The sequence below is a fragment of the Amblyomma maculatum genome, chromosome 4 (genome assembly GCF_055883805.1).
Source record: "Amblyomma maculatum isolate TAMU_Amacu chromosome 4, ASM5588380v1, whole genome shotgun sequence".
NCBI classification, from domain to species: domain Eukaryota; kingdom Metazoa; phylum Arthropoda; class Arachnida; order Ixodida; family Ixodidae; genus Amblyomma; species Amblyomma maculatum.
The window spans coordinates 47,462,232-47,485,131 of NC_139347.1; the positions used below are offsets into that span (position 1 = coordinate 47,462,232).

At 42.3% G+C, this 22,900-nt stretch overlaps 1 protein-coding gene across 3 annotated transcripts in view; it reads left to right on the forward strand.

The window, feature by feature from the left end:
* LOC146190936 (cytochrome P450 3A14-like) overlaps nucleotides 1-20,347 on the forward strand; it is a 37,225-nt gene extending 16,878 nt beyond the window's left edge. For 2 of the 3 annotated variants that reach the window (XM_084599866.1, XM_084599868.1), the window contains 12 exons: nucleotides 1,125-1,177; nucleotides 1,321-1,417; nucleotides 2,045-2,170; nucleotides 4,355-4,592; nucleotides 9,324-9,454; nucleotides 9,841-9,928; nucleotides 13,262-13,331; nucleotides 14,000-14,108; nucleotides 15,493-15,584; nucleotides 16,816-16,956; nucleotides 18,831-18,993; nucleotides 20,130-20,347. In XM_084599866.1, the coding sequence (XP_084455992.1) occupies nucleotides 1,125-1,177; nucleotides 1,321-1,417; nucleotides 2,045-2,170; nucleotides 4,355-4,592; nucleotides 9,324-9,454; nucleotides 9,841-9,928; nucleotides 13,262-13,331; nucleotides 14,000-14,108; nucleotides 15,493-15,584; nucleotides 16,816-16,956; nucleotides 18,831-18,993; nucleotides 20,130-20,228 (1,407 nt within the window). In that variant the 3' untranslated portion in view covers nucleotides 20,229-20,347. The remainder of the gene's footprint in view (nucleotides 1-1,124; nucleotides 1,178-1,320; nucleotides 1,418-2,044; nucleotides 2,171-4,354; nucleotides 4,593-9,323; nucleotides 9,455-9,840; nucleotides 9,929-13,261; nucleotides 13,332-13,999; nucleotides 14,109-15,492; nucleotides 15,585-16,815; nucleotides 16,957-18,830; nucleotides 18,994-20,129) is intronic. The other variant, XM_084599867.1, reaches the window with a different exon arrangement.
* Nucleotides 20,348-22,900: the final 2,553 nt, after the last annotated feature.

The following is a 22,900-nucleotide window of genomic DNA, read 5'->3' on the forward strand; positions in this document are numbered from 1 at the left end:
TTCTATAGCTGTATGCTGTTTTAGGAGATGCTTTCCTCAAATCCGCATTTGCTATGCGAAGCGCAAGCGGTTGTAGCAATTCTAAATTAGTGTGCAAGAATCCCTTCAGTTTCCTTTGGGGTGCTACTGGGAGCAGTGCGTTTTTTGGACACCCATAACTAGGACAATCTGTGGACGCGCCTGCCACTTCTTACATTGTTAGAGATTTAATAAACACACTTAGCGCTTTGGAGCCAGGCTGCTTACTCTTGGTTCCTGGAAACGTAGGCACGACGACCGCATTTGCATGTGCTTAGAAGATGCCGACACTACACCACTTTTTTTGCCTCTCTCGCATTCTCGTCTTGGGTTGAGAACGCACCATTCACGGTAAAACTTGTGCACAGCAAATAGGAAAGCCGTTCTTTTGCGTAAGCCTAACCGGAAACAGCCGCGAGAAGGCTATGCGCACGCGAAATCCCAAGAAGGTCTTGCTTTCTAGATGCAGCAAGCGTGTTACCAGAATACAAATAATACAAATACTTCAAAAAAGTAGTGTGCATAGTACAGTATACATCCAGGTGACTCACTGAATTAAACGAGTCATTCTACAATTCGGCCATGTCTTGCAAGTTATGGCCGGTAAACACAGGGCGCGACAAGAGGTAACACTTGTACAACCAGCTCGGTTTTCCAATGAAACACTGCATTCTGATGCCTTAGAATAAAAGACCGCGTAGAATTAGCCAGCTTAGAGCGCATAAATACAACACCTGTGCGTTTATTGCGGCTCATTTAAATTTGAAAATAAAGATACTGCAATTCAACATCTTTCCTTAGGTTTAAAAATGCAGACACACTCCCAAATACTTCAGGATACCACATGTAACCATTAGTTGTTTGGGAAAGAACAGGCTGCCTATTATTGGATTTGTAATTGTTTGGAAGCGCGCCCTAAATTATCCTCTTCAATCCAGAATATTCTACCTACTTATATGCAAAAACATGATTCCTGAGTAAATATTCAAGCCTGTCATGAAGTTTGGGAAAGAGGCGCCGAGTTCTGAACTGATCTTGTGTAAAATTTATTTAATTTTTTATGTTATGTTACCGTATTATTGCTCTTTTCTTTTCTCTTCCAACAGGAAGCCTATAAAGCAATAACAAAATGGTTAGATCAATATGGAGACGTTTTTGGGTATGTTTCTTGTCTGTTTCTTTATTGCAATTAAGTAAAATGTCTGTCTATTTTTACAGCCCTACATAAGCGAAAGTAGACTCGGATGTGATTTTCACTTTTTTTTCTCTTAAATCAAATGATCCTCAATTTTCCACTTCCAGGTTCTACAACGGTGACGTCCCTTTTGTGGTGCTCAGAGACCTCAACTTCATAAAATACGTCTTCGTCAGTAACTTTCAGAACTTTGTGAACCGTGGCGTAAGTATTATCAGATGTGTTAAAACTTGCGTCAAGATGAAAAACTGTGTGGTGCACTTGTGGCAGCGTATGACAGCAAATGCTCCGGCGTGCTATACTTAGTTCAGCTTCTCAGAACCAATGAGTGGATCTAACCGGCAGACTGCCTAAAAGAGCAGTTGCTTTCTATGCTTACTGTATCATAATTCGGTATATGGTAAAAAAAAAAAAACTGACAAAGCGCCTTTGTTATCCACACCGAAAATGACCCAGCGAGGAACCAATGCAGCCATGTGAAGTTTTGTGGGTTTACAAAGTGCACAGGTGCAACGTATGATTACTAGCAGCGTGTCTTAACCAGCGTAATACAGTAGATTGGGTATAACTCATATCATTCACATTTTGCACAATTTAAAAGTCTTGACCGCAGCTAGTTAGCTGATTAATACAGGGCTCTATTTTAGGTCACAAATACAACTATTAGTAAACGAACTAAATTCATGGATTGCTGGGCAACGATTGCGAAGAAAAAAAAAGAGAACATTTATTTTTGCTTACATTTTTTTTTTTCCTGCAGTAAATGGGAAATGACAAGACAAAACAACGCACGTCTATATTAATATGCATAATCTTGTGTTTCTCTCCCAGTTAACCATGATGACGGACCAAATGCATCCCATTTTGAAAAAGTCCATCATGCACGTAGGTGGGTCCCAATGGAAGAGCATTCGAACGTGCGTAGTGCAGGGTATGACTGCCGCCAAATTGAAACAGGTAAGAACTTTTCATTTTAGCTCAGTCATTGTTTGTTGCGCAAATAAACGTTGAGGTGCCCCCTTTAATGCATTGGCTATCATTGTCGGCATTGCACGATCGACGAGTTTTTACATCTGGTAAACATGTAATGGCTCACGTACATAGTTTTTCTATGACGACAAAGCCGTTCACATCAGTGTGTGGAGCGTGTTCAATGCAGCGAAATGCGTTGTTCTGGCGCTACGCTGACACGTTATGGACCATCTCTTTCTTCGGTTTGAATAGGTTGTACCATTTCAAAGCAACCATTCAAAATCTAGGCTGTGAATGAAGGCTGTGGACGATGAAACGTATGATATATTCAACATAATACATCAACCATCTCGTCTAGTTCATACTCACCATCAGAAATATCAGAATAAAAGCTTATCTGAAATTTCTGAATTCGTGTCTATGCTGCGCTCGTCAGGGTCATAACCAAACTGCTTTATTTATTTATCTCGTCTTTGCACATAACTCTCACTTTTATGGGTGTGACAACATGCAAAATTTTATTACCTTGTTTCTGCCCTTACTGCATGCGCAGTGCTACCTGTAATACATCATTATCTCTGAAGGAGATTTTTATTTTATTAAAAACGACAACTTTCACATGCTTTCAGTGCATAAAGTCTGACCGGTGCAAATGTGACCAATCATCATTGTTAGTGAATTTTCCGCACATTAAGGGGAGTCCGGAACTCTGCCTATTTCAGAACGCGACATGCTCTCGGACACATTTTTAGAAACGGACGTTTGTTCTCCGCAGAGCGTGCTACCGTTCGAAGTAATCTTAGCTGTAATCAAGTTAGCAAAATAGACTTCATTGTCATGAGCCCATCATACTGAAAACACATGGTGCATGCACTGCTAGACAAGAGAGAAAGCAAGCTTTGGTCAGTCTTCCCAACTGCAGCTTCTACTTGTGTTCGTAGATAAGTGTTTCTATATCGGTCGGAAGCCCGGACACTCCTTGTGCAGCTGCTGGTAGGTTTCATAACATCGCAGGGGTATTTTTTCCTGGTTGCCTAAATGTGCTCATAACTTTCCTGCTTTTGTTTTAAGCTCCGCAAGTAGCCTCTAAACGTTTGTAGTTAGCAGTAAGGTCAGTCGTTTCCAGACAAACCGTGCTATATAAACGCTGTGATGACATTATTAACAACGATTTTCCAAAGATCAGGCTGCAATATAATCGGTAAAAAAAAATAAGAAAGAAGTGCGTATTTAGAGCCTCGTCGGGAGTATCTATTCTTTTCGCTTTCTTAGTGGAAGCTCTTCACTATCGAATGTGCTTTTTGTACTTTATTGTTCCTGCGACATCCAGCAGTTTATTCACCTTGGAGCTTATCACGTTTTCTCGGCTTATAGCAGCACCTGCCAAGCGTCTATCGCAATGATTGTGCTATGGCATAGGAGTGTTGCCGCCAAATGATAGCACTCAGCTGATAACATCCGCGTACTTGGTACACACCCCGTCCCTACAAACTGCGGGTTTACTTCTGTTTTTAGGTACACGAACGAATTACGACAACAATCAGCAGCTGGATGCATGAAGTATAGTTTGCTTCCAAATCGGCTGTGCATTGTATCGACGCCCATGGGGTGTTGTGCATAAATTACGAGAGGTTATTTACAGCGAAAACATATTAACTCTTGCTTGCTTTGGAGATTAGCTTTTTATAAAGAGCCAAATTTCTGCAAGGAACGTGTTGCGTGCAATTTCTCCGGAGCTAGATGATGCAACGTTCTTCTAAATTCAGAATGTAGATAACATAAGGGTAGGGCACATGGCACTCAAGTAGTACTAAGTGTGGGCATGCCCACATTATCCAGCTACCACGTGCACCTAGCCCTGTGCTGCAATTTTTTGCTTTCTTGCATATCGTGTTTGCTATGGAGTGTGTAGCTAACTGGAGGCTTTATTTTTTGTTTTTAAGTTACGTAAAAGAAAATACTGCAGAAGAACTGTCCCCTTCAATGCCACCTTTGACAATGACAAAGATCTAGATAAAGCTTCTCGTGAATACTTAGCCTGGAATGGAACCGTCGAGAATACCGCTCGGCAGTACGTAATAAATACCTACGTATGTTGAGCAGATTTAAAGACTTCCCTTCTTTCAGCAAAGCGCCTAATACAAAATCACCTCATGCTATGCAATCTAGATGATGCCCCATATCGAAGAAGACGCAGGCATCTTCATAAAATCTCTCGAAGAGTATGCTGACAGCGGAAAAGAGGTGCACATGCTTCGCAAGCTGGAGGAGCTCTCTATGGACTACGTAGCTCGGGGATCATTCGGCATCGACGAGCATTTCCAGGGAAAGCCTGACCACCCTTTCATGGTTATCGCGAAGAGCACTGTCAGGGGTCTCATGACCGGCCCCTTTCACATGATCGCACGTAAGTCACGCTTACTTGTCTCGAAAACTGCGACGAGATTGGCTTTAATTCAGTGTGTGGCCTTAATATGAGCCATCTGTCAAGGCAAAGGCAATACCGGGCTATGATTCACTATGGTTTCTGCACTATATTTCATGTCGGGCGCGTTATTGCGAAAGAGAAGTTAAAATAAAAATCTACATGTGTTTTGATTCTTGGGAAGATCAAAGTACCTCAGATGATCTAAATTGTTCTCGAGAGCCCCTGCTTTCCTTCCGTCTCATGAGAACTAATTGTAGCTCAATACCCGAAGGACGACTGACCACGGCAGGATGGAAGAGGGAGCGCTAGCTTACAGTGAAAATACCTTTATGTGCACATGTGTACATACTACCTATACTATGTCTCCGTTTGTCGCCTTAGCAGCAGCTTTAGCACGTCAAAAGATGTTCATTCTATCAATAATTAGTTGCGGGTAATAACGTGTGCGTGGACAGTTTATAGCGAGCTTTTACATGTCAATTTCTGACAAGTAAAAGCTGTTGCATACATATGCAATTTCGAAAAGAAAACCAAGTGTTACATGAGCGGTCACAACTTCCCATGGGTGCATGTAAAATAAAATGAGTAGCTGTCACCCGTTAATAATTATGAGGGGGTATTATTAACGATGCGCCCTTAAGGGTGCGCACACTCCCAGACACCCTTAGAGTGAGTGGGGGTAGCTGTTCCGGTCGCAAAGGAGATGCCCTCGACTTGCGTGGCAAGCTCGGCCGGAATTCATCTACCTTGTAGTGACAGAAGGGGGTGGTCGTTTGGTGCCCAGCGGTCGCCGGTTCAAACCAGAGTAAGGGTCGGAGCCAGAAGTAACAAACAAAACACAATTTATGTAGAGCAAGAGACGATACAATGAATACACAAGATCACGTGAAATACAACAGACGAGAGGTTCACAGAATAACAAACGCTAAGCATGCAATTACAGAACGATTCAATAAAACAGAGGCTTTCCAACAAATCAGATACGAGAGAGTTACATAAACAAACACCAAATTGTTCACCGGGCACTGTTGCAGTCCGACGCCTCAAGAGTCACGATGTGGCCGCCATACGAGACGAGCGCCGCTCCCTTGAAGGTCCGTGGGCTTGCCAGCAGCGGGTGATCCCCGGGAGTCCAGCCGAAGCACAAGCGAGCACGTCGCAAAACACTGACGAACTAACTGACTGACTGACTGACTGAACAAGCGGCGCGGTCGCTTTAAATAGAGCGCGCCGCGTCTCTTTGTTAACATGCGCCAAAGCTAGCGCGCACACACACATAGCTTCGCTGGTTATAGCTCCCACTTCTCCTCCCGTCGAGCCGCGCGTCGTCATTGGCTAGGTCCCATAGAAGATGCTGGAATTTTCTGGCTGATTCCAGACCGATGAACCACCGTCCTCCCCGGGCAATGGGAAAGAGGGTGACGGCAACGCGTACAAAGCTACGCGCTCTCCCGCGTAGGGAAGGGGGCTTTTCTCTACATTCTTTTTACGCGACGCCGCGCGGGCCTCGCGCCGTGCCGGCTTGATGAAAATGTGCGCCGATTTCGTGACAGTAGCCATATGATCGTATAGCACGCTTAAAATGAAAAACGCCTATAAATTTTAAGTATATATAGCTAAGGAAGATGAGCGAGTGTTTTCTACGAATATATTGTTTTGAAGGTGTAATGAAAGCAAAGCCCTATCGAAAGACCTCTTTGTTGTGACAATGTTTATTTACTGAAAGCAAAGGCAAACCACATTTTTTCCCCTACTAAAATATGAGTTTCCTGAATATGTTATGGTGAGGCATCCCAAAAAATGTTGGTTAGTTTATGGGGTTTAACATCCCAAAATGGTCCAGGATATGAGAGAGGCCGTAATGGAGGGCTCCAGAATTTTTGATCACCTCAGGTTCTTTAACGTGGATTGACATCGCACAGCACACGGGCGCCTTGCTTTTTGGCTCCACCGAAATACGCCCTCAGCAGCCAGGATTCAATCCCGCATTCTTATAAACAGCCGTCGAGCGCCCTAACTACTACGCCAGTCATACATACAGTCGTGAGCAGATGAAATGCCATCGAAATGCCATCTAGCGAGAGCGACAACGGCACATGCATGTCGATAAATTGGATCACAGCAGCGATTGTCTTGATCCCAGAAAGCTGTTGCTAGATGGCTTTGAAAGGAACTTTTCCCGAGCTCCACCACCGGCTGCGTGTTGGACACCATTTTTGCTCGCGACTGTAGAACTATTGGAATTCAAGGCAACTCTGATATTCTGTCAGAGGCTGAAAAAGGAATACTGAATTGGGCGATGCTTTAGTTGTTGGATGACGTCATAGTAGGTCTTCTGTCTGTCGTGCCTGCGGGTTCGCGGGCTCGCGTAATAGAATTGATGATTTGAGCGATCAGCCCAAATCAGAGATGAGAAGAAGCGTGCTGGAATGGCTGAAAGCGCCGTCACGAAAAACGAGGCTAAGGGATGAAATGAAAATGCGCAGATGATATGGTCGCAAGTGCAAGTTGCATAGTCTAACGAATGTGTATCAGTTCTCTCCTCCGCACCACGCGGTCAGGCCCGGTGGAGCACTGCTGGGGGAAGCCTTCGACTGCGACGAGAGTCACCCTTACTTGCCCCCGTTTTTGCCTTCACACTTCGTTTCTTCTACTCTCGGTCTCGTTGTTTCACCATTTTCGTCTCCTCTGTCACTGAGTTTGTCTTAGCCGGTCGCGTCTACTACGACGAGAAGGGGTCGCTTATACTGCCTATTGCTCTCTCTGTTAAGTGTGCGGGGACGGCCAGATCAAGAGAGGTATATATATATATATATATATATATATATATATATATATATATATATATATATATATATATATATATATATAGAGAGAGAGAGAGAGAGAGAGAGAGAGAGCTTAGAGTGTTCACCAGCGCCACCCTCAACCATAGCGGCGGACGTGGAACGTCCTTTGTTACCGCCAGCGTCACGTAGAACGTGATCAAGAGCGAAGGCGAAAGCTGTGCTAGAACCCTCTTACGCTACCTATGGCTTCAAGACTGCCAGAATCGAGAGTCCCGTAAGCTACAAGCAGATCAATTAAGGGGAAATGAGGGTGATCGTTATAATACATGAAGGAAAGAAGCCAACAGTCGGCGAGGCCAAGGAAAGCGTTTGGGATGGTACTTTGTATTTTCTTTTTTTTTATTGTTTACTTGGATAATCACAGAAATTAGTAATGTAATCTGTTTAGGGGAAAGATAATTAAACACAAATTAGAAGAAAAAACAACATGCCGATGGTGGGAACCGAACCAACTCTCAAGGTTCGTATACAGACAACATAAATACCCAGGCAAGTAGCAGGGGGGACAGCGGCCGATGTAGCTCATTTGGAAGAGCACCGGACGCGATATTCGGAGGCCGCGGGTTCGGTTCCCACCATCGGCACGTTGTTTTTTTCTTCTACTTTGTGTTTAATTATCTTTCCCCTAAACAGATTACATTACTAATTTCTGTGATTATCCAAGTAAACAATAAAAAAAAAGACAAAGTACCATCCCCAACGCTTTCCTTGGCCTCGCCGACTGTTGGCTTCTTTCCTTCATGTATTATAACGAGCACCATCATTTCCCCTAATTGATCTGCTTGTAGCTTACGGGGGTCTCGGTTCTGGCAGTCTTGAAGCCATAGGTAGCGTAAGAGGGTTCTAGCACAGCTTTCGCCCTCGCTCTTGATCACGTTCTACATGACGCTGGCGGTAACAAAAGACGTTCCACGTCCGCCACTATGGTTGAGGGTGGCGCTGGTGAACACTCTCAAGGTTCGTATACAGACAACATAAATACCCAGGCAAGTAGCAGGGGGGACAGCAGCCGATGTAGCTCGGTTGGAAGAGCACCGGACGCGATATTCGGAGGTCGTGGGTTCGGTTCCCACCATCGGCACGTTGTTTTTTCTTCTACTTTGTGTTTAATTATCTTTCCCCTAAACAGACTGCATTACTAATTTCTGTGATTATCAGAGTAAACAGCAAAAAAAAAAGACATAAAGTACCATCCCCAACGCTTTCCTTGGCCTCGCCGACTGTTGGCTTCTTTCCTTCATGTATTATAACGAGCACCCTCATTTCCCCCTATATATATATATATATATATATATATATATTGTGTGTGTGTGTCTGTGTTTGTATGTGTGCGTGGAAGAAGGAAGAGAGCAACGTTACATTTAGCGATGCTTGTAATGGATTTTTTCTCCTGTTGACTTAATTAATAAAGTAATAGTAATGTTTTACCAATTAAAGATATTGAAAAACTTGGCTTGTTAGCGCGCTTGACTGCTGAACCGAAGGACGCAACAGCAAATTCCGGTGGCGGCAGCTGCCCCTTTAAAGGCAGTCAAAAAGCAAGGAGCCGCTGTACTGTGCGATTTCATCGCTCGTTAACGCACGTCAATGGGTCAAAATATCCGTTGCTCTTCACTACGGAATCTTTCGTAGCCTGAATCGCTTTGGGACGTTACACCCTATGAAGCAAGCCTAATAGGTGGTTAGCAGCTAGTGCTAATAAAAAATAGGTTGAAATAGGCTCGCGTGAAAACGAATGGTTACATATTTTTCGTTTTTTCAATAAGCTGAACTCTGGGAAACATTTTCCAGGCGCTAGCGGTTACTTGAAAGCAATGCAAAGAAGTAATAACATATGACTTCATATTCGTGTTTCCCTTAGAATGTACCACAACACTTGGGATGCTTATGAAGCCCTTTTACTGGCTCTCACTTGTCCTTGGAGAATATACGTTTGAGGACTTGAATTTGCAAACAGAAAAAGTTGTTCAGCTGAGAAAAAATGACCCAACGGTAAGTGCGACGTTCTGTTATATGTACGTGCATTCACGAAAGTAGGGACATGCATAATTCAATCAATATTTGGGAAGCAAGACGCCTCAAGACTTTCTATGACGCGAGGCATAAAGCAGGCCTAACATGCCAGAAACACTCGGGCCTGAAGCATGCATAATCGTAAAACATCGCGCTTGCCAAATGAATGCATGAATTTGATTAATAACACTTTCCAACGGCATATTCGGGGCAGATTTGAACCAACATCTCCTCTGCCCACTTTTCAGCGGAAGCTAGCGCAATGAGAAATAAGGCGGACTGCAGCTATATTTGGAGTGCATGTTCAATACAAAAAGTCCAATGGCACTAAGAAAGAAAATTAAATTTGTCTCTTTTTATCACAGTTACGGAAACCTGACATTTTGCAAAACCTCATTGACGCTGAGTACGTCGAGGCTGAAAACGATGGAGGCGACAAGGAGGCATCGAATGGTAAACATTGTTTTATATTCAATGTTAAAACCCTTTACGTTTTCTTTCTTCTAAAACATCAAGTGGGGATATATAAACGAAAAATAAGTTAAAGAGTTTGCAGAGCACTAATAGCATTCACCATGCACCCCTTTTCAAATAGATACTGAGGGTAACGAAATTTATTCTGGCCCCAGCAGCTCAATGCAGTCTGTACTGAGGATTGTCCCATCAAGTCTTTGATCAGTTGTTGGCATATAATTGCTGAATCATATGCCACTTATTAATGACACTTAAATAAATTTATCAAATTATCAGGGAGAAGGAACTAAAAGCACATTTATGTTTACAATTGGTAAATAACTTCGCATTAAGGTAAACTTTTTTTTGGAGTTTGGAAATCGGAAACGAATTGGAGCGATAAGTCACATCCCAATGTGGCATGAACGTGAGGACAAATTATTCATACCGTCGTCTTCGTAGTTGTTAAGGCGAAAGCCTTTATAGGCTCATAAGGGTCCGTCAGTGCGTGCCTGCGTCCGCGAGAAGTGTCATAATTCTTCGCGAGATTGTGACGTCATCGACAATGACCGGACATGACGTCATTACCGGCTGTGACGTCATCGTGATGTCACGTCCGGTCATGATTATACGTTCGGTAATCGATAGCTTCACCATGGCAATTCACGCATATACAATGCTGACCTCACCAGGAATTCGACCCTGGCATCCGTGCTGCCCCTTTCATTTGGTTCTTCCTCCAAAGGCTGCATGCACAGCATACAGAAGCAGGTAAAGTAAAGCAGGAACCATCGGCGTTTCAAACCAAAGGCTTTCGCCTCATTGCACTTTAGTGGTCCAAAGTGTCCCCTAGAATTTTTTTCTTGCCAAAAATATCTCTCGGCTACACGCTTTAACCGTGCTCTATCGACAGTTAGTGAGGACAGTCTGACCCTTCCTAAATCCGTGCATGCGATCCCAATGACGGCTTACAACGAACATTGTTCTGTACGTCTGAGTAATGCAACTAGGCTGCCACGTACTACGCGTGTTGTGGCGGGGTGAAAAGTGGGTGGTCACAAGTGGCTCGTAAATTTTCCAAAACGAATCGGGGAATTATGGCACATCAAATAGAGCGGGCTAGCATGGACATACGACTTTTTACCGCAATAGTTTTTTTAGAAAATTTCAGCCTCAGAGCACACACCGCCTCATCTATCTAGCTAAGTGACCGCACACTTCGCTGAATGCTCTCAATCTTGTGCTTGAAAGAAATCTGCAACTTTTCTACTGCATGAATAACTTGGTGCGATGACTGTACATGGGATCTGTAACGACTCTGCATGTACCCTTTTTCTTATATGGTAGTGACAATTTAGTTAAAGCCGCCGCTTCATCCGGTACTTTGTTTCGTGCGTAGCGTTTTTAGAATACGAGAAAACTCTACTGGGTGCATATGTTGGCGAAACAGCAACCGTCGCTGTCCCTCTGACGATGTAGTTGTTGAGTCAGGCTTCCCTTCATCCCTGAATTAAACATGCGGGGAGCCGTAGGCAGTCATTAGCTTCCAAATGGTGAAGCGACACCTTGTACGATGGCATACACAAGAGATACTCCTGTGGCAGGGCCACTTTCTTTTCCCTTTCTCTTATTTCCTTGTCGCCTATGGCGCGCCGTTCTCTTGTAAGACGTTCGTACATCCATTGGTGCCAGGCTTCCCAGCCAGCGTTCGGGCTGGTGTTATACAGTTCCGCTGCATAATTGGCCTACGTATGCTAGTATAGTTTGCGATAGAGATTTTAGCCTAGAAATTTACTTCCATTTGTATGCACTAATTACCTCACTGCGCCACGTTACCTAACGTAGCACGCGTTTTCAGAGGTAAAGAAGTGTAGTATCCGTCGTCAGAGAATTAGAAATAGTAAAGACACTATTGCGCTATCGGTCGCGTGGTGGCAGTGCCACAGGAATCATCTTGATAGTCAAATGTCGCTACACGAGTGACCTTCACATGCGTAGGTGGTCATAATCTATTTCTGATGAATGTTTACTTACACACAAAATGTAATAAAAAATGAAGATTTGCTTTCCAGGACATGAGAAATCATCTTGGGTATCGTAGCGAAATTTAGGTAGCGTTCGCGGCACTTGAGTACTCCTCAAATGCTGGAAATATTTAGAGCTTAAGTGCTGCTATAGAAGACAAGGTAATTTGGAAACAAGCTGCCCAGAATAACTGCCGAATGAGGAGGGCTTTGATCGCTTCACTGCGGCTGACGAAACATGAAACATTGCACACCTGAACTGTTCCAAGAGCCTAACTAACATGATACAACTCTCGCAAGCTTTTACTCAACGTCCAGAAAATACATCAGCAGGAAATGAGGGTTAACGAGCTCTAAAATAAAAAATCCCATTGCCTACTCAGTTCATGCTTCTTGATTCAGCTATCATCCAGGAATAGTGATTTATATTTTTCTTAGCATTGTAGCAACCGTCAATCACTATCAAACGTTCTTAACTAGTATCAAGTACGACACAAATGATGTACACTTTATCAGCCATAACAAAATATCTACTAGTAAACACATACAATAGCCAACTGTGCATTCTTCGGCAGCACATATTCTGCAGAGCATAACTTTCAATGGCTCTTTGCTGTCAAAACGGTCATAAAGTTTGTGAAATTTGTCATGTATCATAATAGAAAAAATATGTGAAAGATTTCGTTCGTAGGTGCTTTCAAGTTTATTATATGCATTTAGGACAGGATAAAGTTAAACTGTGGATTTAAGAGCAGGGAGAGCTAGGCTCAGATCTCCCAAGAAGCGATGTACTGGCTCTTTTCTGTCAAAACGGTCATAAAGTTTGTGAAATTTGCCATGTAGCATAATAGAAAAAATATGTGAAAGATTTCGTTCGTAGGTGCTTTCAAGTTTATTATATGCATTTAGGACAGGATAAAGTTAAACTGTGGATTTAAGAGCAGGGAGAGCTAGGCTCAGATCTCCCAAGAAGCGATGTACTGGCTCTTTTCTGTCAAAACGGTCATAAAGTTTGTGAAATTTGCCATGTAGCATAATACGAAAAATATGTGAAAGATATCGTTCGTAGGTGCTTTCAAGTTTATTATATTCATTTAAGACAGGATAAAGTTAAACTATGGATTTAAGAGCAGGGAGAGCTAGGCTCAGATCTCCCAAGAAGCAATGTACTTCATCCATAGGAGACAAAGCTCTCAGACAAGAAAAACAATTCTCGTTCGCCGAGCGGCTCATAAAACCAATACACACTGAAACAGGGGTGTAAAGCAATTCAAAGCATCCCAAATCTTGGTGCTTTACTATTTTACAGAAGGTCTGAAGCGCAGGGCTCTCACCGTTGAAGAAGTGATCACTAGTGCTTCTGTACTTTTCGTTGCCGGGTAAGCACTACGACTCTTTATTACCCCAGCAGTAACGCTGCGTAATATTCTTGTGGAGTTATGTTTACTTACACTAGTTTTCTACACCATTTTACAATAAGCATCTTGTCGAATGCTTTCTGAGACTGGTGTCTTTAAACAAGTGCTTTCTCCTAGATTAAAATCGGGCCACTCTAGACTCATCCTAAATAAATATCATACGCACTATGAACTTAAAGCCCTTTTCGTGAGCATTTTGTCGAGATTTAGCAAAAACAAGGTCATCTAAGTGGCAGAGAGATAAATAACTCATCTAGACATGCCTCGCTTACATCTACAAGGAAACAAATGCTCTACTAGGATGAATGCAGATACAAGTAGAGCAGATTTGCTTGATAAAGCGCTGTCCACATTTGCAAGGAGACGGAGGGACAAAAAGCAACGTAGTCTCACTAACCCTCACGTCCATTACGCGTCTAGAGTCTCCATTTTCATGTGATTTCAATTCCTATATTGCGTTCTGTCGTTATCGCTTATCCAGGGTTTTCCAAAAGCAAGCTCTACTTTGATAAAACGTTACCAAGGCCGACGTTTCTTCGGCTTGCCGAAGCTGACAGTGTAAAAAGAAAAATGTTTGCATGAAGAACACGTGTGCCTTAAAGCCAAGTAACGTTAGAAACTGAATGCAGGTTTGAGACGACAGCAACAGGACTGAGCTACGTTTTTTTCGCACTGGCGAAACATCCTGATATACAAGAAAAAGTTCGACAAGAAGTCATTGACACCGTCGGAGTCAGCGTAAGTGCTTTGTGTTTCAAGCCAAGTGGATCAAAATGCTATCTCTTTAGCCCCCGGATGTTTCTATAAGCACAAAGTTCGTTGTGGTAAACAGGACCCTAACACTTTAGCTTTTCTAGAGCTATGCTACTTTGGAAGTAAAAAGAAAAGTGCTCATATCAGGGTTCAGCTCATCGAGATATCCACCGGCCGACGTCCTGGCTATGAGAGCAAAGAACCTTTCGGTTACACGCATCGTGATGAGCGCAATTTTCTCCAAGTTGCTCAGCGAGAGTGCTAACATGTATATATATATATATATATATATATATATATATATATATATATATATATATATATATATATATATATATATATATGTCCGTTTAGGGTGCGTAAGATGAGCTGCACGTGTGTATTGATGGGTATTTTTAAAGAAGAAGCATGCTGCTCTGGGTTATACATACCTAAGCATGCCCTTCGTCGGCTGTGTTCTTGCTGATATGATGCTCCTTTTTAACAAATCTAACCTGAAAAAAATTAAACGTGTAACCCGTCTTGCAAGGAAGCCCACCAATAATTGATAATATTAATTGAAATATGGAAGCGGCTTAAGATGCTCACTTTTAATAGTACTTGCTGGATCAGCAAGCAGCAGTGAGCACCACAGTGCAGGCGGCGAAAGGAACAGTGGTGAGGCACTGGAGCCATTGACTGACCGCGTTGTAAGTGGGGCTTAGAGCGCGGAATTTTTGAAAGCGCGCATCGTTTGGTGAGAAATGGTCAAAAGTTTTGAGCCTCAGCATTGAGGGTAATTGCGATTTGGAAGTCTTAAACGCCGACATGATCACTGCTAATGGCCTCCTGCAAATCTACGTTTGCAGCTTGTGGCTTTACGATAACAGTTGAAAATTTAATTATCATAAATTCGGTAACCAATTTACTATCTAACATTATTGCCCTGTTATTTTTATTGTTGACCGCCAACTCTGGTGTCATTATACTCCAGAAGCATTCTTCCTAACACAAGAAGCCTATTTTAATTAGCGAAGCTCTTGCTTTATACAGGTAGTGCAGTAATTAGAAATAGCAATATATGAGTCTGGAACATAAACTTGTCGATATATGTGGTTTAAGGATATTTCGTTCTTAACACGGAATAAACTCTGCTTTGCTGTAAGCTGACTTAATATTTCTTGATTTTCTACATAATATCGTTCATCTTCACCTTGCACGTTATAGATGAGTGCTTTTGTGCTTATCCTACACTTGCGCGAGGGTCGGAGCATTTTCGATTCAGTTTATCATCTTCTCTAGCACTGAAAAGTTCAGCAAAATTATCCAGCTTTTGTGTTTAGCTTTTTGGAATCATGAAGCGAGAAATCATTAACAGTATTCTCTTCAGGGCTCCTTAGACTACGAAACTGTGATGAAGAAGCTGAAGTATCTGCACTGTGTAGTGGACGAGGCACTGCGCCTATATCCGCCGGGCCTCACGTGAGTACTCAAAGGCAGCCTGCGACCATTATGACTTCAGTGCTAGCTTTAAGAATATGCTATAGTCCAAATCAGTGACGTCGTGACTCAAGTTCAGCATACAGCGCTATGTGGGCGGGTAATATTAGGTGTTGAGGAATTTAAAAACAAAGCAAGCAGATACATTGCACCTGTAGAATCCAGGTCTAAGATATTAAACATGGCCTACCGTTATAGCTCTCGTAGTAACAATTGTTCATCTTGTCTGAGGAGACGAATTCATCAAAACTAATTTCAAAGAATCTGCTTTAGCGTTTGCAACAAATTGCCGGCTCTGAAATTACGTAGTGCACTGAATTACAAAGACATGGCGCTTTCTGAAGCACATAATGTTAGAAAAATAGCTGCAGCAACAAGCCGCTCTATAATAGAATGTGGAAACAGTGCGCCAGTGGAGAAACAATCGCAATGGCTTTCTCCTGTGTCGGAGAAACTGGGTCATGGCGCAGATCACTGTATTAATTTGGAAATAAATGATATGAATGAATTATTCGTTGCTGTGCAAGTCCTGATGTGACAATGGGTAAAACTGTTCGCAGAAGCCTCGCTCGTAGCGTTTTAAATAGTTTGGCCTGGATTTATAACTCGTATACAAAGCACGCTATTAGGCCCCAAGCTTACAGCCATACGTGCCTGTCGTTCCTAAAATGTTCAGCGTAGTATTATTATTATAGAATTTTGTAATCATTTAACCCATATGTCATGACTCCTTTAAAATGTGTCAGGATCGAAAAAGTGCAGTTTATTCCAAGAGCAAGAGGTTGGAGATGCACATGTAGGAAGAATATTTGAAAGAATATTCGAAGTTTTGAAGTAAAACGTAACACGAGTCATGATGAGTCATCTTTCAGAATTAGACGAATAATGTCAGTTTGGTTTCTTTGGGGTTGCGAATATTTGAGTGTGTTTGTGCGAGCAATCAGAAAGTAAGCGGTAAAAAAATCAGGTCAAATAAGTTATTGGTGTCTACATATGCAGCATTATATAGGTTATGTTTATCCGCCGTCGTAAACATAAAGTTTTTTCTTACGTGCCGCGCAAATTGACAGTTATGTTTGCATTGCATAAACAGAGGGCTGAGCCCGAGTTCTTTTTTTTTTTTACGCCAGGGAGGTCCAGTGGTGTAGCAAAAAATTATTTTCTACCGACATGTCGTCAACACTTTTCTCCTTAAATATTTTACACTTCATAGGTTTGTGACGCGCCAGGCCAAGGAAGACTTCGAGTACAATGGCACAAAGTTCAAGGCCGGGACTTGCTTCATGGCCGCCCAGTACCAGACGCAGATAGACCCTAGATATTGGACGAAGCCTCTTGATTTCAACCCTGACAGGTGAGGCGTGAACAAGAATTTCGGCTGGAAAACAGAATAGAGCCCGATGCCCTAAATTTGCAGCAATGGTCCCATAGTTTACAAATTACCTTCAAAACTATCGTCCGCACGCCCCGTGGTGATCTCTGGGAATGTCTCTCGCGCGAATTTTGTCTTGCAAAGATATCTGCCGCTTTCATGTCAGTGTTAAGGTTGTTGCCATTGACTTGGCAGAAGTCCTTAAGAAATTTCATGGGCTAAGAGGCGGTGGCATGACCAGCTGGAGATAGCATCATCACGCTGATGCCTCCTACTCTTTCCTCTCGGCGCCTCTACAGGTAGATTGAATAGCTCAAAAACAAAGAAGGGGCAACAATCCGGTCAATGGGTCTTTGCTGGTTCGCGTCTGGCAATATTTATTTCTATCTCTTGCCCGGTGTGTGTGTTGAGGGTGAACAGGAAAGGTACTATTTTTAATCACTGATAGTCAGAGATCAGGATAACCTAAATCTACAATTTTGTGGCATAATGATGGATCATTCTATAGAACTAATCATTTAGCTTTTCTTATCCTAGTATAAGGCTGTTTCATATGTTATTAAAGGAAGACGCCCACTGCAAGCCCGTAACCTTCAGAACGCAGATAAAAGTGGCAGCTTCATACTGCAAGAATGTGAGAATGACTACGCTTGCTTAGAGAAACACTTATTTCGCAAATATGGGACGTACTAGGAAAGGAAGCAAAGAAATTCAATTGGAAAATGAAAGTGGACAGGGACGAGCACTAAGCCAGTAGCACAAAATTAATGCAGTGGCTTAGAAGAAACATGAGAAATACACGGCGTCCCATCTAAATGTAAGCAAGTTTTTAATTAATACTTAATGTGCCACCTCCCTGGACTATATGGGTGATGTTGAGAGTCGCTTTACCTAGCTCGTAAAACTTTGTTCACTGTCCAAAGATAGATAATTTGTAAAGTCAATAAACAATCTATTTAATGATTATGTCGGCTTGAATTAAAGTGTTTAACGTTCGAAGGCGACTCAGGCTACCAGGGACATCATAGCGGTCGGCTAGGATATTTCAACCAACTGGGTTCATCGGCCTCACCGAAAATCGCACCGTGCACGGGCATCTTGCTTTTAGTTTCCATGAAAAACAGCTTCCGTGACGATGATCAAACCTGCGTCCTCGGGATCAACTGTGTAGCACCATAACCACTCAGCCACCACGGCGGGGTCTTTAACGATGAACACCAGGAACACTTTCTTAATTCAGATGTTATAGATCATCTTGAAAAACACATCACTTAATTGTTTGCATCAAACAGCTGTTTGTGTGCATAGTTTTCTTATTGACATAAAATGATTTGCGGAATAAAAAAGCTTCTTTGTAAGAGACATCCTACCTTTGCGTCCCAGGACGCGTCACAAGGAAAAAGTTCACTTTTATGTGAAGTTCTCTTCACTATAGGGCGTTGTGTGCACTCTGGGCAAGCGATAAGCGACAACAACTCAGTGAGGTAGCTTTCTTTTAATGCCAGTACATACATTTGTGTGAATATAGCAGCTACGCAGCTAGTCTAACACTGGAGCCATCTGTTTTTAACACCATCTATAACTTTTATTTTCCACTTAGTTTTCTAACCCAATAATAAATTTTATCTAATTAGTTTTCCAAATTTATTCCTTTGCGCTACTCTAAAAATCATCTACAGCTCTATCGAGAGTTCTCATTTAGTTTCACTGGATCGAGCTTCGCCTCATCTTCTTTTTTGAAACCTTGGTTGCGTTTGCTTGGAAAGCTTCGTATATTTGTTCTGATAAATAGGTGCCACATAACGTTTCCCGCCATCGGATCTTTCTGGAACGCTGATGGTATACCATCCACGCAGGTTCACACCTGAAAACAAAACGCCAGAGACTAAGGCAGCAAATATCCCATTCGGCGTGGGTCCCCGAAACTGCGTAGGGAAGCGACTGGCACTACTGAAGATCAGGTACACCGTGGCAAGACTGCTGCAGAAGTACCGCTTGGAATTGGGTCCGTCTCAGATGGTAAGGCTCCTTCGAATGTGCAGTACATGTAGGCGTATAGAGAGTGACACAGCACACTCCCTGTTCTTTCTCCACCAATGAAACTCAACACAGCGTAATCTGTTCTTATTGACCACTGCAACAACTATAGCGGCGATGGACTGCCGTGTGTCTGTAGTCAATTGAACCAACACAATGTTCAGCGCTGAACAATACTGCTATGGCAACCTTGTGCATTTTGGATAACTGCAGTGATAATTTTGTTGCTGTCATGTAAAAATGATCAATGCTATAAAATTTGCACATGTCGCAAATGGTCCTCTCATTTAGTTTTAATATTAATACACAAAAAAGAGTTAAAACAGTGCGAAGGAGATGAGTGTCATAAAAATGAAATCTGAGCTTATAGATGCTATCTGCCTAAAAATAACGACATCTACAGTCCAGCTATTATCAAAATAGTCTTTATTATAGCCGAGTCGTTGCTTTTATCTGCTGTGACTTTCGAATTTCGCCTGTGCTAGTAAGCTGAGGATTGCTCAGCGCTCCCCGGTTTTCACAGAGACCTGGTCTAGCGACTATTGAGCTCCATGTTCAGCGTTGACTTGGAGGAATGTGTTTTGTTTTCAGCGGTGTGATTTTTCGAAAAGTGGTGGTTAAATGACTAACAGTAGCTCTAATAAGCTTAGACTTGTCATGCAAGAATCCCGAACCTTTTCGAATTAAACTATGGGATCTAGAATCTTGTTACGAAAAACTATTTTTTCTACGACGTACACGGGTTCACCAGCACGTAAAGGTATCAGTAGCATGTGGCCGGACTGCATTGCTGCTTTAGTGAAGGACTAACGAAAACAGACTTCAATGTTAATATTCCTGGTTTTTTTTAAAGAAATCATCGGTTATAAACTGAACTTGTGGTATTCCCATAATTGCTGCTACTTGATGGCATCAAATTCAAAGAAATGGCAAGTGGTTTGCCAAAAATTTATTCTGTGACGGCCTTACGCATAACATTTGTTGAAAATAAAAAAAACTTAACTAAGAGGTAGGAAAGTAGGAATGTGGTCATTGGTTTACGCTGTTCTTTATCGTTGTTAACACTTCTTCGGCTGAACAAAAGAATTGATGGGTTGCCGTTTTTTGCTTATTTCTAGGGATCCATGGAAATGAGCCAGTATGCAATGGTGTCGACGCCTTCGAGGGGCCCCTGGATTTTGATTAACAGTTTAGCAGAAGAATGCCGTGGAAGTTGATAGGCAAGTTTTACTGTGTAAATAGGGCGATGAATAAGTATTGTACATTGAAACGTCCTCCGGCATGTGGGGCTACATCTTGTGTTCATCGACGTGTGTAAGATATTGTGTAATAAAAATTCGATCACAACAATTTAATTCTGCTTTTTTTCATTTCCTCTAAGGTCGAGGGGCTGTTAAAGAATGAATTAAGGGATGTAACAAAAGAAGAGCAAGTTATATACAGCTGGTTTGAGAAAGCTGCAAATTGACAAAGAGGTCGTTATTGCATCACTATGCAAGGCATTGTGTAGCTATTAAAGCGCATAATAAGCAAAGCGACGAGAAGAGAAACGAAAGCCGGGAAGCAATTTTAATGCCATTTCGCGAGAATATTTACACTTAGGGCAGGTATGAGTGCCAATTCGCATCAACCAGAAGAAAATAGGAACACAAATTGATTTTTAAGAACTGCATTTCTTGCTCGTCGAGTGTAACGAACAGCAAGATGATGTTTTCTTTTTTTCTGACAAAAAAACAAAAACAAATTACTAATTCCCTGATACCGAAAGAGTTGCAAATATATGTTCTCGCTCAACTGAGGTCTTAAATACTTTAGGAACTGGTGGACTGCTAAAGTGTGCTAAGCGGCAGTCAGCATTGTAAACGTATCTCGTAATGATGGATTGTGAGACGAGTTCATGTATGACACAAGTGAACGGCGGTATCAGCAACGACAGCACAAATGAGTGATGTCACATACGCGCAAAAGGGAATCGTGTCTACGCCAGAACTCGATCCATCATCCTAGCCATCCACAACGGATCACGTTAACCTCTACTCTTCTTATATGCTGCAGCTGTTCTCCGGTAACTTGTCAGTTATCACATGGACAGGCTGCTCCGCAAATATGCAAGGTGAAGCGTGAGCTGCTCTCTTAAAATAAATAACGGCATAATGTTTTGCAAAAGTTTTCAGGTCTGTATACCGACCGCCTTTCAAACAATGTCTCATGATTTTTGGAGCAATACTTGCAATTCTTTATCGCTATAGCTCGTGAGTGATAATGAAATTTCTCCCCGATAATTCTTATTTTATAACTAATTGAAACAGGCATTCCATCGTCGTACGACCATGCGCTCACTGGTTTCTCCTTGTGGCAACGTCTGTACTATATATCTGCATTAATTTACAAAAGATGGCTAGATTACATGGATTTGAGGGGAAAAACATTATTACTATGCTGTCACGTTACAATTTGAGATGCTATTTTTCCAACAGATGCAGGTCACCTATTTGTTAGCGCTTTCAGAATTTTCAGTCAGCTGGCTTCCCCGAAGACCACAGCAACTGTTATCTTTCATGAACGCACACCTCAGACCATACATGCTCAATTACGACTATAGAGGCGCAAGTAGAACGCATTACTCGTGCCCGGTTGTGAACTAAGCGCCCTCATAATTTCAGGAACACTTCATGCTTAAGAGTGTTGTTCTGTGGTCAAGAGTCTATATGTCATGGCGTCTGAACTTTGGCAGTATCGATTCACTTCGAATAATTGTTAAGTAAGAGACAATTTCAGTACCCTTATGTCAGAATGAGATAGATAGCCCCGAAGGCAGGTCCGAAGAAGAGCTTTCAGTTACAATGAGCATCAGAGTATATATGATTGGCCCACAATTAATGGGACACCGTTAAGAAACCCGTATCGCAGTAAATAAAGCTTAGGCGTGGTCTGCCTTTAGCAAAATGTTTTGGTCGGTCTAGCGAATAATGACGTAGCAGACATTCTCTTGCAGGCATTTTACACGTCCGCAACGCACATCTTAAACGTGACGGTACGTGTGAAATGAATGTTAGTAAAACACGACATCTAATGCTAATGAAAGGTGACGATATGTCTGTCATGACTTTGCTTTACTAAGGAATTCATTTCTTTCAGAAAAAATTCCAGAACTTTAGGCAGGATTCAAACGCAGGACCTATATGTTAAGCGCTCGATAAGCTAATAATTAGGTCAAGCAAGGCCGTTTTTTTTTTAAGAAGGCATTTATTACACCAAATTTGTGCTATAAATATAAGACCTATTTAATTAGGTTTTATGAAACGCTACAAAAGTCGCTTCAAAATGCTGGGTAAGAGAGCACTATATGGGACGTAAGGCATAACACCAAGAGAGAATGCCACCGCGGGTAAAATTCACGCAGGACACGTTTGTATGTCTTAGGAACAGGCGAATGTTTATGTGTGTGTCGCGTGGTCTTTCACGTAAAGGGGCCTCTTACGAGTTTATTTCAAGAAGCGCGTGCGCAATTAGAAGAGGCACAATTCCTGAAGTGGTAATTAACGAATGCAAACGCCCACATTTAGTTTGGTTCTGTTTCTGGAGCTTAATTAACGTTCCAAATCAACACAGGTGGTAAACGACGCCGCAGTTGACGGCTTCGGAAAATTTTACATATATCCCTGGGACCCTTTATTGTTCACTGATAACGTACAGTGCATGTGTGCCTTCTCTTTATTCACTATCGAAACGCTTCTGCCGTGTCCCATAGGTCCTCCGGCACATTATTAACCAGCCCTAATTTCTGAGCCGCCACTACAGCCCCACAATGCACGTAGGTGCTTCATAAGCTCTTTTCTTGACGTAACAAAGAAGCTGTGGCATGACGAGGCCACACCGACCCCCGCGA